This window comes from Poeciliopsis prolifica, unplaced genomic scaffold (genome assembly GCF_027474105.1).
Source record: "Poeciliopsis prolifica strain line A6 unplaced genomic scaffold, Auburn_PproV2 SCAFFOLD051, whole genome shotgun sequence".
NCBI classification, from domain to species: Eukaryota; Metazoa; Chordata; class Actinopteri; order Cyprinodontiformes; family Poeciliidae; genus Poeciliopsis; species Poeciliopsis prolifica.
This window is the reverse complement of record NW_026562426.1, coordinates 3064017-3081460: the sequence shown is the minus strand read 5'-3', so window position 1 is coordinate 3081460 and position 17444 is coordinate 3064017. Positions and strand designations below refer to the sequence as shown.

The 17444-nt window shown below is 39.2% G+C and overlaps 1 protein-coding gene across 6 annotated transcripts in view; it reads right to left on the bottom strand.

Annotated features, from left to right (window-relative positions):
- nrxn2b (neurexin 2b) overlaps positions 1–17444 on the bottom strand; it is a 686688-nt gene that overhangs the window by 319753 nt on the left and 349491 nt on the right. For all 6 annotated transcript variants that reach the window (XM_055058558.1, XM_055058564.1, XM_055058563.1 and 3 more), the window contains 2 exons: positions 14392–14565; positions 11293–11412 (listed from right to left, as the gene is read on the bottom strand). In XM_055058558.1, coding sequence (XP_054914533.1) covers positions 11293–11412; positions 14392–14565 — 294 coding nt within the window. The remainder of the gene's footprint in view (positions 1–11292; positions 11413–14391; positions 14566–17444) is intronic.

Genomic DNA, 17444 nt, shown 5'->3' with positions numbered 1-17444 from the left:
TTTTTGTTAAAGTTAATTCACATTTATTTACAAAAAAAAAAGATTTGGTTTTTCTTCTCACCTAACAAGCAGCCACTTCAGAGCAGCTTGAAATATTTACATGGAATAAAGGTCAAGAAGGCAAAGGAGTTGAAGGAAAGGACAGGAAGCGAAGGAAAGACAAGGTGAAGAGGAGACTGTCAACTCAGTTTATTGACAAGCCAGCTCCCAGAGGGACGAATGAAATGGAAGGCCTTTTTTTTCGATATGTGCACTAGGTATGTGTGTGTGTGGGTGTGTGTGTGTGTGTGTGTAGGTGGGTGTGTTTGAGTCTGTCAGCCGGGATGATCTACCATGCCAACTTGAGGAAAGGTCTCACACTGTGCTACTTTCCTGACTGAACGCCGACGTTCTAAGTTGAAATTTGAGTATTTGTCGGAAAGTTGGATGGCAATGAACATCCAGGATGAACCAAACTGGTGCATAAAAATTGTTTATGGCGCCATCAATCCCACTGACAAAATTGTATGATACAATCAGAAAGGGTTGATCGGAAAATGTACATAAGCAGCAAATCGCATGTCCTGTCTACTGACTTTTGAATCAAAAACTATTTGAAAACTCTTCATTTAGGCTTATTAGATTAGCTGAAACTTTCACCTAAGGTAATCTTTACAGCACAAAATAACCCCAACACAGACCTGTACTTCCTCTACTGAAGTGACACACGTACAACAGTTTGCTTCAGGGCTACATTAATAGTTGAAACCACTGATGTTGCTACATGACTTGTGAGGGGGTCAAAGGTTCAAATACGATTTGCAGGTACACGTCACCAATTTATTCTCCTATTTTGTGAAATAATCCCAGCATTTATGGAAATGTCACCTGGGATACAGGGAAGCTTTAGGATAATAATCTGGATTTGTTCACTTACCACCAACGTAGATGAAACCGGAAACTACTGTTGTAAAAGGCTTAAAATGTAGAAGAGAGGCTTTTTTTTTTCATTAAACAGAAAGTTGCAGACCAAATCCAGACCACAAAAAAAAAAAAAAAACAGTTACAGTGTGTTACATCAGCAAGAACGTGGATGGCGTACACGCTTCTTGATAGTGCATTTACGAGAATACAGGAACTGCTGAGATACACATCACTGTTCAATAAATAGGGTAAAACATTCAAGGTGGTTTATAATTTTTTTTTAGGCACTGAATGTACAAATTGCAAACAAAGAACTTGATTGATAAATGTATGACTTGCAAGCCAGAGAAAAATTATTTATTATTCCTCTTTTCCATTCAATTTCCATTTTGATTTTTTTTTTTTTTTTTTTTTTTTAGTTTTAGTTTTATGTTCACACAAACACAGAGAGACACACTTACTCTTATTCCAGAGTAACATGAAAGGCTTTTTGATAATGCTCGCCAGTGGCTGGAGTGGTTCAGTGCATTTACAGAGCCCCATTAATTGCCCTTTAATGCAGATGTAGTTTAAAAGCTCATGCATTGTTTAATTAAAAACCAAGCCAGGGAGAGAAGAAGTGTTTAGTGGTTAAACTCCCTCCAAAACACACACACATATATATATATATATATATATATATATATATATATATATATATATATATATATATATATATATATATATATATATATATATATATATATATGCGATAAACAGCTATGCCTTGCCAGTAATCAGATACCCTGCTGGAATAATTAGCTGGCCAAAGGAGGAGATAAAAGCCACAGATATTAAGACCAGAAAGCTACTAACAATGCATGGAGGGTTCCATCCCAAATCCAGCACCCTGAGACTGTACACGAGCCGCAAGGAAGGAGGCAGAGGACTAGTGAGTGTGAGAACCACTGTCCAGGACGAAACAACTAAGATCCATAAATACATCAGGGACAAAGCCTCAATAGACAATGTGCTCAGTGAATGTCTCAGACAACAGGGAACGGAGGTTGAGGTGCCAGAGATACCATCATGGGAGGACAAACCCCTACATGGGATGTACCACCAGCAAATAACCCAAGTGGCTGATATCAGTAAATCCTACCAATGGCTGGAAAAAGCTGGACTCAAGGACAGCACAGAGGCCCTCATCCTGGCCGCCCAGGAACAGGCCCTAAACACCAGAGCAATAGAGGCCCAGATCTACCACACCAGACAAGACCCAAGGTGTAGGTTGTGCAAGGAGGCCCCTGAGACAGTCCAGCACATCACAGCAGGGTGCAAGATACTGGCAGGGAAAGCGTACATGGAGCGACATAACCAAGTGGCAGGCATAGTGTACAGAAACATCTGTGCAGAATATGGACTGGAAACCCCGAGATCAAAGTGGGAAACACCCCCAAAGGTGGTGGAGAACACCAGAGCTAAGATCCTGTGGGACTTCCAGATCCAGACAGACAAAATGGTAATGGCGAACCAACCAGACATTGTCGTAGTGGATAAAAATCAGAGGAAAGCCGTTGTGGTAGATGTAGCAATACCAAGTGATTGCAACATCAGGAAAAAGGAGCATGAGAAACTGGAGAAATACCAGGGCCTCAGGGAAGAACTGGAGAGGGCCTGGAAGGTGAAGACCACAGTGGTACCTGTGGTCATCGGGGCCCTCGGGGCAGTAACCCCCAAACTGGAGCAGTGGCTACAACAGATCCCAGGAACAACATCAGACATCTCAGTCCAGAAATGTGCAGTCCTTGGCACAGCCAAGATACTGCGCAGAACCCTCAAGCTTCCAGGCCTCTGGTAGAGGACCCGAGCTCAGAGGATAAGAACCATCCGCGGTGGGTGAGAAGGGAATTTTTTTTTTAATTTTTTTATATATATATATATATATATATATATATATATATATATATATATATATATATATATATATATATATATATATATATATATATATAAACATGAATATAAACTTGAGGTTCTATACTTGATGTTAAGTGTTTTTCTCTTCATTCATCTTTGTAAATCTGTTGTATCTAAACTGAAGGGTTGGGAAATTTGCATGGAAATATATTTTTGGAAATGCTAGCATAAAAACATTACAGTCAGCCAACAACCCCAACAAAAGCATTACTTCCAGTTAAGTCATATTTTATGGCAGCCACTTCGCTTACAGTCACTGTCCTCAGAATCAAAGGCTACAGAACGTGGCCCGTCGCCCTCAGCCAATCGCCCCTCAAATTCTGGACATGGTGACTTGCGAAGTCCAGTGGGGCTTAACGGCACTCTCTTCTGAGGAAACCAAAATTGCCTTTGCATGCCCAAACACTATTTCATTACTCCTGCTCACCATCCTCTCCTTTCCATCTCTACTTTCATTTTTCTACCCATGCTTCACACTGAGTGTCTGCAAATGGAGAGATAGCTCTCTGTATCTAATTTGTTTTACAAACCATTACTGGGAAAAAGAGATAGACTTTGTGTATATGTGCCTGCATTTCTGATATAAGGGGGGAAAAGAATATACACAGCATTCACACTGCCTATTTATATTATTATTATTATTCTTTTTTGACTTAATGAGGTGGCAGTTAATTGCTTGGTCCAGACAGTCGCACTGGCAAGAAAAATAAAATTTGGAAGCTACTGAGGATTTAGCGGGAGATGAAAACTAAATCTAATTAAAAATAATAACGCAGCCTCAGGTATAGCAAGTCAAATTTCAGACTTTTTAAAACCTTTCAATGCCACTTTGAATGGAATTTACGTCTTGCTAAAACTGAATTGTGTAACATTACAACATGCCTGGCTAAAGTAAATACAGAGGAATAAACTTGTATAGCACGACCTTTTGAGCAATAATTAACACAGACAAATATATGGCAAGAATAAATAGTCATTGTTTTCAGATAAACGCTAAAATAATATTGTTAAAGTGCCACTAAGAAGAAATATATTTTACAGACAATAACAGTAAGGCACTTATGTATGTTTTTTATTGTGATTTTATTTTAGATATTTATTTCTTCAATATTATTCTTCATGTCTGGTTTTAATGTAATGAGGCTGTTCAGATCTTCAATCTGACTCATTAGGTTTGACTAAGAACCAGCTTTGTTCTGTGTAATTTCTGTCTAGTAAAATTATTAATCTATAAATCAATAGTCAGGTCTATATAAAGATATAATTAATGTTTCTGTCCCATATTTGTATGGCATTAAAAGGATCTGGAGCTTTTGTTTTTCCAATGAAAGCTGTGGTTTGTACAGTAAATGCCATGTGGGTGAAATTTCATGGATGATACTTTGATGTCGTATTCTCCTGAAGGCAGCACAGAGCTGCACCAGCAGAAACTCACAGATATTGGAGAGAGGAGTTATGATTGACATAGTTGCAGTTCTATCCATGTCTTAATGTTGCAGAGCAGAATCTTTTTGCAAATAGTTCAAAGTTTAAACTGGCATTTTTGTACATCTGTTATCTGATCATTTTGTGCAAGATTTAACAACTAGAAAAAAATGGCACATAACAGGAATATTTTTCCCACTCTGATTGGCTTCTGATGGCCTGTCAATTTTAAGTTGATTGTCCATTCATAACATCTTTCTCAGAGGCCTGGCCCAAAAGAGGTCGAGAAACACTATTCTCGATGAATGCCAGTGTCCGACAGATCAGCCAGTTTTGTAAGAGGATTTTGTTTGCAGCTTCGGTCACACTCCCCGAAAACCCACAAAGTTTGCGTTAAACCACTGGAGCCAGTGATGGGAATCTGAGAAGGGGTAATCCTCCTCTTAAATTCTTTCTGTCCTGCTCAGTGAAGCATTAAGTTCATCTTTAAGTCAGCGCAACATTGACCACAAAAAGCAAACCGACGATCAGCGGCGAGGCCTTGGTCTTCCTCGAGTCTGATGTGATGGACCTGGCAACTGGTGGCCTGCTGAGCTGCAGGAGCGAATGGGAGCAAATGCATTTTAGTTTTTGTGAGATGTAGAGAGAGGGGTTCAGCCTGACTGATGCGTCTTGAGGTCTGTAAAGCTTATCAAGTGTTAACAGTCGACCAACAAAGGCAAAACGAGAGAAAAGCTGAATCCTTCAGAATCACTGAAGACAATTTACCAAGTTATGCCATGAACATGCTGTACATAAAAGCAACAATGAGGAATAATAGCACATTTACTTACTATATAAAGGTAATACACATCTGTCCTTCCTAACAATAGCATTTCTCAGGTGTCTGACAATAACTTCATGATGTACACCGTGTTGCTTGGTGCATAAAATGGGACATTTTCAGACTCAGTTAAACAGTAAAGCAGGTCAGGGTAGTCACAATGCTACATTGAACTGACGAGCAACTTCAAAGATTTGAAAATGTTTAGTTGGAAAGCTTTTCAAATAAAACAACCAGATGTGCATTTCTTTCTCAACAACCGTAGAATTCCTGATAAAAAAACAAAAAACAAAAAAAACAGCAGGTAACCAAAATGAATTTTGTTCCTCTGACATCAATGTTTATTGTCGACCATAATTCTTGGAGAACCTTTATGTGCTGTTGCTGTGACTGAATCACAGAGCATGAATCTTTATTCATCTTTATTCAGCTCTTTAGCTGAAATGACCCTCCTAATTTTGCACACAAACTGTAAGGAAGGTTATGAAATGAATAAATTAAAAACTTTATTGTAGTAAAGTAACAGCGTTATTGTGGGGAAACCTGCAGAAGACCATCTGTTGGATTTCTTGGAGGCTTTTTAAAGGTTCCGCTAACAAGTGAAAAGATGTGAAGTTTTACATGAGAGCTAGCTTCTTGCCGTTTCAAAACGCCAAAATAAATTAGGCTTACACATACAGAACTGCTTGTGTTTATAGTGTAATTTTGGACAGACAAAGGGACAGATTTCTAAAATCGTAAAGTTTTCAACATAGGTATCGTAATTTCTGGACTATTGATTGCGCCTGAATATAAGCCATACCCACTAACTTAAAAAAAACTGTGACTTCTGTCTTGAGTCAAATTCTTCCCTGAGCTTGTGCTGTTTTCTTCATCACACTGTTGTCCAGCCTTTCAAATCCCATTGGTAAAATCCTTATAATCTATAAGCCTGATTGCTATTTAAGCCACAGTGATCAAAGCGAATGAAAAAAGTAGGAACATGTGGTCCGGAAACTACGATAACCAAGACTGAGGATGATGTGAGGAAAGCTTAACCTGTGTTTTATGGAATATATGCAAAATATGTACCTTATTTGTAGAGGAGGGAAAACAATTGTTAGTACAAACCAAATGGGATAAAAAAAAACCCAAAACAAACAAAAGCCAAGGTGCACCTTCACAAAGACTAAAAATAATAAAATGCTGCATCAGTGCAACATTTAGTGAAGCAGAAATATACCAACGTAAACTTTATGCGTTTTTACGATAATGAGACAGCAGTAGGGATGAGCTACTGGGAGAGAAGGCAGATTGAAATCAGCAGTGCTGCAAACACGCTGGCACTGTTCCTATATTAGTTAGTATGCTTGGCAGCACCATTCAAGCAGCAGCTGGATCCATGGAACACATGCACGGGGCGCGCTAACGTCCGCCGAATACATGCGGTTAAACAAAGAAGCCCTCTCTGTCCTGCTTTCTCTCGCTCGCATAAGCAGAAAGTGAAAGAGCAGGAGGCAAACCAAGTCCTCGCACTGCACTCGCTTACACAGCTTCTCTGTCTGAGCTGGTTCTAGATGAACAAAGCAGAATACCAAGTGGCCCACTTACAGGCTATGCAGAGACAAATAGACCAGTCAGTCACTGAAGGCTGCTGGAGAATATCAAATGCTATCGGATGGATTTGAGCAAGACAGAGTGTGAGGCCGCTTTGTTTGATTGGTTATTCTACAAAGACAACTATATGTATAAACAATGTATTACCGTACAGGAAACCACTAGTTATATACAAACTATAGAAATATCAACATTCCATATGCTCCGACTAATGGCCTGAATTGAAAAGAAGAATAAATACTTGTTTAAAAAAACAGTAATACATGTAGAATAGCTACTTAAATGCTAAGGTAAAGCCAATAATAAAAGAGGGATGGCAGTTTTTTTGTTGTTGAATCACGACTCAAAGGTTAAATGGCCTCACCTGATGCACTGCAACACCATCAGGTGGTCTCGTAAAAACCACGATGAGTGTCACCACCTATTGCAGAAAGTGAAGAGTATGCTTTAAAAAAAAAAAAAAAAAAAAAGCACGGCTCACCGGAAACAGCTAGCTGTAATCAAAACTGTCAGCAGGTGCAGATCACCTCGGGATAATCCCATTTTTTATTTTCAATCACCTCATTTTCCACACTGTCACATATTATGTCGTGACTTGACAAATTAATACAGGTGTCAATTCGCTCGGAGGCGCTCCGAAAAAAAAAAAAAAATCAAAATCAAAGAATGTCGACAAATGATATGTTAATAGCTCATTTAAATATTTTTCAATTTAAATAGTGTTTTGTAACTCGGGTGCAAAGTAGACATCCATCTAACCGCATTTACTTACTAACATAAAACTTGAATGGCAGCGATTTCTCATCAAGCATCTGCTGGGAGTCAAATCGTTCATCGTTTCAGTCTCTTAGGTAATATTAAGGAAGCCACATTCAGAAATATGACTGCATATTTCCATCTTGTAAAAAAACCCATCTGAAATCAACAATGATGTGTATGTTAACCATCTTGTAAAAGTATTTATTACCATCAAACAGTTTCACATTTTCCCATGTTGCAATTGCAAACTTTGATGCAATTCATCTTTTGTTTTTTTTTTTCTTTTGAATATTTTTTTTATATTCACAAAGTAGCACATATTTGTGAACAGTAAAGAAAATGATGGACTGATTTTTAAGATCAATCTATCATTGGTGTCCTTTATATACACTGAATATATAAAGGGCCACAAAGGACAGAAGTAAATAAGTTAATCATGTTTACATCAGTAACGCTGCAGTAACAAGAACCAAGAAATAATTGATTTATTCAACTGTATGTTTACTCACTGATTTAATAGAGGATTCATCAATCTAATTTTGTCCTTTTGGTTTTCCATAAACACACCGTCACTACCATGAGACATGGTGGCGGTGTCATGCTGCGGGTGTCTCTACAAATGATTAATTTCATTAATTATTAAACAAATACATGCGCCATTTACTTTCATTATAATGCACTCTTTTGTGTTGGCCTATTATATCTTAAATGAAACACAGCAAAGTTTGTTTACATTGTGGTAAAATGTGAAAATGTACTTTCACAAGGTACTGTTAAAAACAATAGGCAACCCCTTTTAGCAACGGAGGGGGGGAAAAATTACTAGAAAATGGAATCTTTTATCTCTGTGTGAATCATCAACTGTGCTGAACTGCAAATCTGCGTTCATAAATAATAACTGCAGTGTCAATAATTTTGACAATCCTTCCACCCCAAGTAAAACAAACGACTCAGGACACAAATGGAGGAAAGAGCACAAAAGCCTTGCTGCACTGAATAATGTTTACAGAATAAAAACTATTAACATGTGAATGTGACTGCATAAAGATGGAAGCAAATGGCAACATTTTCATCAGCCGGTTTAATAAAAAAAAAAAAAAAATCGTTTTTTTGTTTTGGTTTTTGTTGTTTTGTTGTTTTTGTGGGGGGGTTAGTAAAGCTTGTTGCTGTTTTGAATCCACACACCAGAAAAAAATACCCCCAGCAGGGCTGCCTTACACTTTTCTGTAATTGTCACCTGAAAAGGTCATTCACACAACAGCTTGAGAAATAATTACTCTATTACATTCTGCTTGTTACTTATTACACAGTGGGAATCAAAAGAAAAGCCAATCACTTTCATTTCTTGGCTCTGTCCGAAGGCACCATTAAAGTAATTACGTTTTTTTCCCCTTCTTCTTCTTCTTCTTTTAGTCAAGTGCAGAACCTTTTCACATGAAATGTAAGCGAATGACAACTTTTGTACCTTTTAGATTGTGAAAAGTTACTGAACAGCGAGGCTGCCTTTTTGTGTTTCATTGCACTAACATTTTCTCCGTTTCTTGCGCAGTATGATTCTACAAAGAAACATTCAAAACCAAACAATAAAGGCTAGAAAATACTTTGTATTGATCAATTATGAGTACTTTTTTAGGGATATTTTCAGTGAAAAGCGACAGGTGTCTTTTCCATCAGCGTTGTGTCAAAAGAATCCATACGAACTGCAATAGGTCCTACCTTAGTTTTGGGAGCTGATTCAAGAAATTCTCATCGAACGTCAGCACATTCTGAGAACCACTAATCCAAAGAAACACCCCTATAAGGTGAAGTAAAATATCGAAAAGAGGGCAAGAGTAAAGAGACGGAAGTTGTTGGCAGGAAGGAGCCAAACTCCAGATCTGAAGGTCTTTTTCTGCTTCAAGACGGCAATAAAAGTTCTTGGGTGTTCAGAGGATGTTCTGCTGTTATGAGGGAAGAAAAAGACGGGCAGCAGCAAAAGCAAGGAAGGCATGCAGATTTACAAACAGGCAGCCACACTGCTTAACTTTGGCTGATAGGAACAACATGAAACACCTCAGTATCTAAGCTGTTTTGTAGCTCAGGTACTTTGTATTTTTTTTATTTTTTATTTTTGCAGATAAGAAGAAAAACAGTACAGAGCAGTAGTGGGCACAATTCCACTAATTCGCTCATATGCTAATAATGGAGCCAATATTTTGTCTAGCCCTTACAAAGTAAACGCTAAATAAATAGCTGGCGTACCTCGCTAGCCCCAAAATGAAACTTTCTAAATAAATTCTAAAGAGCCTATCTTCTTGGCTGTTTTGAAAACTTTCAATTGCACAAACTGAATTTGTCTTGTCATTTTTAAGAGGATAAAGACTGTGAAGATAATAATGGTAGAGTCGAGCACTTCAGCAATAGCCTTTGCTAAAATGCATTGTTAGTATAGCACTTTGGCTTTAGCAGAAATAATCTTTACTATTAATGCTTTAGGCTTAGTGCAACTAACTTTTTTTTGCAGCACCCACGACTGGCAGAGACCGTTTATTCAAAAGTTAAATTTGGTATAAGCAGGAGGAAATATGACAAATATCCTCCCAGTTGTTTTGTACTGCAGTGTGGCAACCGGTCATAATTGTAGAAACTTTATCAAATTGTGAGTGAACTTTAACCAGCACCAAGTTTCTTTTTAAAAGTACAGATATGATGAAGATGAAACGACACAAATATGTCACCACTGATTGCCTGGGTTTGGAAATAGTTGTGCAACTTTAACGTCTGAATTTATTTAGAGAACACGTTAAATCAAGCTGTTGGCGAAAGTTCCCTCTGTCTACATACTTTCAACACACACACACACGCATACACACACACATTATCTTCAGGAAACTTTCCCAAATAAACAACAATTCTGCCCACAATTCGGATGCTTCTTCTAAAAAAAAGAAAACAGCAAAAGGTGCTTTCGCCCCTACGAGAAGAAATTAACCTTGTATCTTTCCCTTCATTCCTTGGATTCCCTGATAATTTCTCTAATCAGACATTGGCATTAAGCACAACCCACAGCAATCACACCAACACTGGCACAAATAAAACTGAAGAAATGTTAATTATCCAATCATCTCCAAGTTATCATACCAAAGGCTTCATCATCAACATTGGCTTCACAGTCCAAAACGAACATCTGTGGCCGGCTCGTTACCAACGACAGCACCTCTACCCGAGCTGGCCCGCTGAGCTGATACCAAATTCACGTTGCGTAATGAGAAGCAGGGTGGTGGATAAACCTCTCAGTCAGCTTCCTTCAGGCTAAAGTAGTGTTTTCTAATTAATATCTGAAGCAGCTCCCTGACATGGGGTTGGCTTATTCATCTTTATTTACCATGTAATTTTAAATGTTCAGTGAATACTGAGAGGAAAATGAAAGGCCTGCTCTAATGGAACTAACTCGTGAGCCGCGTCCTCAGCGCTGAGGCTTCACTAAAAGCATTATCTGCTGCGACGTACCGGCTGCAAAGTGTCAGCCTTGCTTGGAAGCAATTAGAAACATCGGAATAAGCGTCAAGTTTGCGATAACCGTGTTGCGTGGTTTTCCGTTTTCGCAGCCTATAGGTGCAAGGCTCCCAGCAGGTGATGTGATATGGCACTCCGGGCCTAAACAAGTGAAACCTTCCTTCCTTTGCACAGCCTTGCTGTTCTGCAAAATCCAAGGAAGCAGTCTTGCAGCGGACACAGTGAACACATCCCACTATTTTAAATCAAAATAATTTTCCTTGCCAACATCGCTCCATCCATTCAAGCCCATTCACATCCGAGCTACGGGAATCAAAAGTTTTACGACTTACGGTCGTTGCAAAATGAGCCTCCGTAGGACGTCATTGTGCAGTCGCAGGTGAAGCCCTCCCACTGCTGGAGACAGACCCCCTGATGGTAGCAGGACTCCTCCGTACAGGTGGTGCTGGGTCCTGAGAGCACCAGGAGGATCAAATTAAAATCTGCCATGCATAACAAATGTAAAAAAAAAAAGAAAATCACAGACATTTTCTGTTACATCTCCCAACAGTTCCACTTGTAGTCTGCTCCTCTGGAAACAACTGCAGGATTTACGTTTTAAAGCTTTGGTTAAAACCATATACTTTTTATTTTTATTTATTTAAGTTTTTTTGTTTTATTTATCTATTTATCAAACATAATTCAATACAAAAGATCCACGAGCGTTAGCAAGATTGTGTACAATGGAGATAAAACAAAATAACATTGGGCATTTCATGTACTTTTGGCTGAGAAAGAAGAACTGCACTGTTTATCAGTGGCTGATTCTTGATTTAGATCAGAGTACATTCTACATTTCATTTGATTAAAGTCTCAGCATCTGGAGAAGGTGTGAAGTGTGAAGACCCAGAATGAAAGTTATATAAGGTTCTGGGTGAAGTTTCTACCCATAATTCAAGGAACCGTGTTATCTGTTGATTTTCTATCAACAGGTGACATATCAACATAAAAACTCCTTTACCTAATTGCACTTTGTTATACAAAGGGATTTTTTATAAGAAAGTTACTTTATTTTTCAGCACCTATAAACCATCATCAAAAATAAAACACCTCAAACGCATCACTCTGCAAGGATTCTACGTGGCATAAAAGTTTTAATTGCTGAACACTGCTGCCACCTATTGACCGGAGCCTTGTTTATAAGTCAACAAAGAAGGAAAAAATTACGATCACCTGCTTCGTGCTGGCTACCATCCCAGTATGCCGTTACATATCATTACTCGCTATTTATTGCTTAATAAGACGCAAACCAAAGGAAAATCACCATTTGTACAACTCAACAACAACAACAACAAAAACAGCTGATTGTTGGAGATTGTCGGTGAAAATGCTTGAAGAATAGATATTTGATTAGGCTGCAGATGAAGTCTTAGGTGGGATGACTTTTTTCGAAACAAGTGTGCGGTGGCTTTTTGTGTTGATGGCAGTGGGGCTTCTCATTACAGCCTCAATTAAACAGAGATTTTCAAAGAACCGTGGTTCACTTCCAGACTAATTTGTTTGTGCACAGATAAACAGCCTCTGCACTGTGTCATTTACAAATGGACTAGTTAAAAAAAAAGACCTCAGCCCCTTTAATTCTACAAAAAACAAACACACAAGTAACCAATCAGATTATTTATTTATTTATTTTGGTTAGGAAACAACTATTATCTTTTTGCTTAATAATTAATTGGCATAATTAAGAGCCAACAGATCAGCATGCAGTTACTTTCTCCTTCCTCTTCAGTTTAGTTTAAGTTTCACCTAAAATCTGGTTGATTTGGGTTTGTTGGTGTGTGAATTCCCATCTGCTGTTTGCTCCAAATGTTTGAGGAAAATCCTGCTGTATTAAGGGGGAACAAGCTTAATATGACAATGAAACCCAAGTAAACACATCTTCATTCCATTCTTGCAGTCGGCTCGGCACTGCACGAACAGCTGGCTTATAAATGAAACATCTGCCTATGTACAAACTGTGCATCCAGTTGGAAATTGGTTTACGCCTCAGAATAAAAGAACCTCAAAATGAAAGATCTTATTAAATCTCAAAATTTGATTTTCCGTCTGCTTTAGGCACCAGCTACTCGAGTTTTCCATTCATGTTCCCAGCGCCTTCGGATCTAAGTTCAGATGTGCCGCTCATCATTTTTGTGAAATGTGGAGCGAAAGCTCTTTTAGTTAGACCTTTGCCATAAACAAATCAGAAACAGCAGACGTCGTTGACAACTGAGGAGGAACCGCAAGTAAGAATACTCTTAAGGGCAGAGAAATCATTCCTGTAATTGCTGTAATATTCTATATTTTTCTACGTCTTTATGTAACTTCGACAGGAGTATAATTGAATTTCTAACAACCCCGTGTTTATTTGTCAAAGAAAATATATATAAAAATCAAAACTTCCAAAAACCTGCTCAGGTATTAGAGCTGGGTTTCCTGGGAGCCGGATCATTAACAGCCATTGTGTGAGCCTGCAGGAAAGGGTGAGATAACTTAATGCAATTTTAAAATGTGTTTGGAGCAAAGTAAGTGTGGGAATGTAATAAGGCTAGCTGGCAGAAACGGCATCATTTTGGAGGAAGTGTTGGAGGGGGAGGAGGGGGGCAGAACACATGAAAAGCTTTAGTCGGTTCGGTTTCGGCCAGTGTTCCCCACAGGGAAATTAAGCTTGGGTTCTCCTGTGCTCAGGAGGCAACCGAGACATGGAGACAGGGTTGGGTTTGTGTGAAAAGACGGGGAGGGGACCGCTACTGCCAAAATCTACTGTTAGACCCAGGATTAACTGACATCAGAGCCATTTAGCCCGAGACATGCAGCAACCCAAGCATGGCGGAGGTAGAAACGGTGCGAAGGAGAGACGAAAGGAAAGCCACAAAGCAACAAAGGTGGGGTGTTAGTGAGATTAACCACACTGTCGATAGCAGAGAGAGGGAAAGACGACCGCCTCCTGCAGGATTTACAAAACAACTAGGACAATCCACAAAGAAAGGAGACTAAAGGCCGGCCCAAGCACTCGGAATATGTGTGGTTACGAAACGGCCGTTGCCGTCGTTGACTTTGTCAAACGTCACACGTGAGATTTAAAACGACGGTTTTCTGTCACCGAGGTAGAAGGACTCGCTGTGACTCAGCTTGGATAATAATTCTTGAAATCAAGGGCAGCTGATTATTTCCTCCCCTGGTAACTCACAGGGGAGATAATTATCGAATGGTCTGTTCTTTAAAAAAAATAAATAAATAAACGAATTCAGTAGCCCTAAGGTATTTCTTATGACTTAGACTGTTTGATGGAGGATGACCACCCTGGAGAAGGGCGCCAGCTGCTCTGCGACCCCTGACAGGATGAGCGGTCATAGTCTACAGGGCAGGTGAATGGATGATGAATGAAAGTGACAAAGAGAAGCTTCTCGTACCGTCGCAACCTCGTTCCACCTGCCCCACCTTGTGGAGGGCATCTGCGATCAGGTCAGGGAGTCTCCCGTTCAGGTCCACAGAGGCCAGGCAGCCCTGGTACCCGTCCCGGGACGCGATCAGTTTGGGCAGATTGCTGTACATGCTCTTCGTCACGCCACCGATGTACAGCTCTCCTGCAAAAAACACACACGAAGAAGGCTGTGAGAGATGGAAACACACCAAAATAATACATGAAAAACTCCTGGTTTCACTGGAAATCCGAGGCTAATCTTTAACAAACAGCCATTCTTGTTGAATTGTAGCTTTGAATTGAATGACTTTGTAGTTCTATATTAAACCATATTAACACTAGCATAAACTCACCTGTTTTCTTTTTTGTTTCTTTCTTTTTTCAAATCTGAGGAATTAAGGCATTAAAACGTAATAAACCTGTGTTGCATTTTTCTGCAAATTAACAATACGTTACATACAGTATGTTTCAGACTCCACCTAGTTCAGTCAAGTTAAACCTCTCAGTCTTCTAAACACAAATAAGGAGTCAGCTAATAAACTTGTTGAGAATTACCTCCTGATTATGTTTTTTACTCTTCTTCAGGTTAGTATGTTGTAGAGGAAATCAGTAGGTAGTAGGTAACTTTCATCTGAAACTCAGGTTTCATGGACTCATAAGCAGACTGACCTTTCCCGCAGATTAATCCGATAGTTGTAGAAGCATCAGCTTGTACAACAAATCTCTGAAGACACTTGGACTGAGTTACAAAAATTAATTTTTCTTTCGGATGAATAAAGTATTTTTAGACTGACTTGAACTGAAAGGCATGTCATGAGCCGAATTATCACAAGTCGTACAGGGCCCACGCTTTAAGCAATCATTGACGCTCTCACAGGTTTCTATATATTCTGCTCTTTGCAGTTGCCTTTGACCTTTAACCCCGTTAGTTTAATGTGACAGTCTCTTGTTGCAGCAGATGTAGGCTATCTTGTTTATTCTTGTGTACAGATAAAGAAGTCATTAACTTGTTACAGTTGAAAAGTGTATAAAAACGAAGAGATCATTGCAGTTTATTGTGAAAAATACAGCAGCTTATAGTTTTCAAAAGAACAATTGTCGTCATAAAGAGCAACTTCCTTTCCTTGTTAGCCGGAAGCAAATTTAAAAGTGATTTATCCGCTCTAGTTGCTCCAGACCTTCTCCAGCAAATTACGCTACCAAAAATAAAGTTTAAGAACCACCATGCATTCTTTTTCAGCTATACTCCATATGAAACTGCATATTAAACTATTAATTTGAAAGCTGTGCAGGAGTGCGTGCTCATCTGCTGGTTGAAAAAACAAACAAACAAAATAATTTAGCAATCGTACGTCACTTTTGCACCGAGCAAATCCAAAGTGCTCTACACGCTGCTTAATTTCTGCGCTGCAAAATGTTTCATTAGCAGCTGCTGGTGAAGGAGACATGAGCAAAACTTCAAGCCACTAGAGAACAAACGGGGATCCCATGAATCACAGCATGCGTCTTAAGAGAGCATCCTCTGAACACAGACACACGTGCACGCACACACACACGCTTGTCAAAATATTATCCTCACCGCCACACAGGAAAATTGACATCTCCGAGTCAAGCAAATGTGTCTGTCAGTAGGTATGCTCCTTAGAGACGTCCCTGACAGAGTGGCTGTCATTACCGAGGCGGCAGAAGCATGTTTGGATGATTACATGATTCAAAAAAGCAGCTTACAGTTGACACGAATAGCTTTGCCAGCGTCAACCTCGTCACACTGGAAATGGGATTTGATGTCTGAAAGAATTTTTATCTACTGTACTCTTTGAAGGAGAGGCGCGGGATGTACACAGTGCACTTACTTATGAACTGAGCAGCAAATCGCGAATCCTTAAGCAAGATGATAAAAAAAGCTGAGGTTTGGGAAATCTCGGTGCTCAAGAACAATTACTGTCTCTTTGTATTACAAGCATAAAAGAAGGAGAGGGAGAGGGAAAAAAACCCATCTAGTTTTAAACCTAATTAATTTTTTCCCATGTCTCTTCGTTGCAGCTCCTCCATTCCGTCAAGTCGCTGAAAACGCCGAGTGAAATTATGGCAAGCACAAGAAAAAGAAGAAGAAGAAAAATGGGGTCTTTGATGTCAGGGGATATGAATAAACACGGTTTGAAATGCTTCAAGGTTTTCATATCATCAAAACCTATACTTTATCTTTGAGCAGGCACAAAGATGGAGACCCAGCAGAAACTCCTCAGCACAGGGACAAGATGCTGCTGCACAGAAAGGATCATCAGTAAATCTGAAATATTTTCGTCGGCTAAAAACTGGTGAAACTTTCACAGTGCAGGACGGAGCCGCAAGGTCAATTATATGTGGACTTTGGGTAATAGGATGAGTCGATGATGTTTGCCGACTTCTCTCCAGAATTAATGAGCACTTGACACTTCATATTTTCCAGCCAGGGCTCCCGGACATTATAATCAATACAATAAATTCGTTAACCGTCCGCCTGAGTGATGTCCTGAAAGCACAGCTGTTAAAGCCATTTAGCAAACATGAAATTATCGAAATGAAGTTAATCTAAAAATAAATAAATAAATAAAAAAGAAAAGCAAACGGTGGATTTTTTTCCCCCGAAGTCAACATGTTTTAGACTCCATTGGCTGTCGGTTTAATGACAGAAGGCAAGACGTAGCAAAGGGGCTGTAAAGTTACGCTAATGGTGAAATAATTGGAATTAATTCAAACATTCATTAAACTAACTGGGCATTGTGTTGTATTCTGAACTGAATATTCTCATTTAATATTATGGGCGGGATAATAAAGCTGTCAGTGGTTCTGTGGCGCAAACTTATTCTAATGAGCAGGATAAGACTGTCTGGTGTAGAGTATCACTCCCCTCACCCACCTTTGGTGGAAGCAGTGAGTCGGTGGTGTGTGATAACCAATATAAGAATATCTTAAAGTGAGCAAATTGGAGAAATATCCAGTGTGAAAAAAAGAAAAAGCTCAAACCATCAGAGCAACAGATTGCTGTTAAACCAATGACTC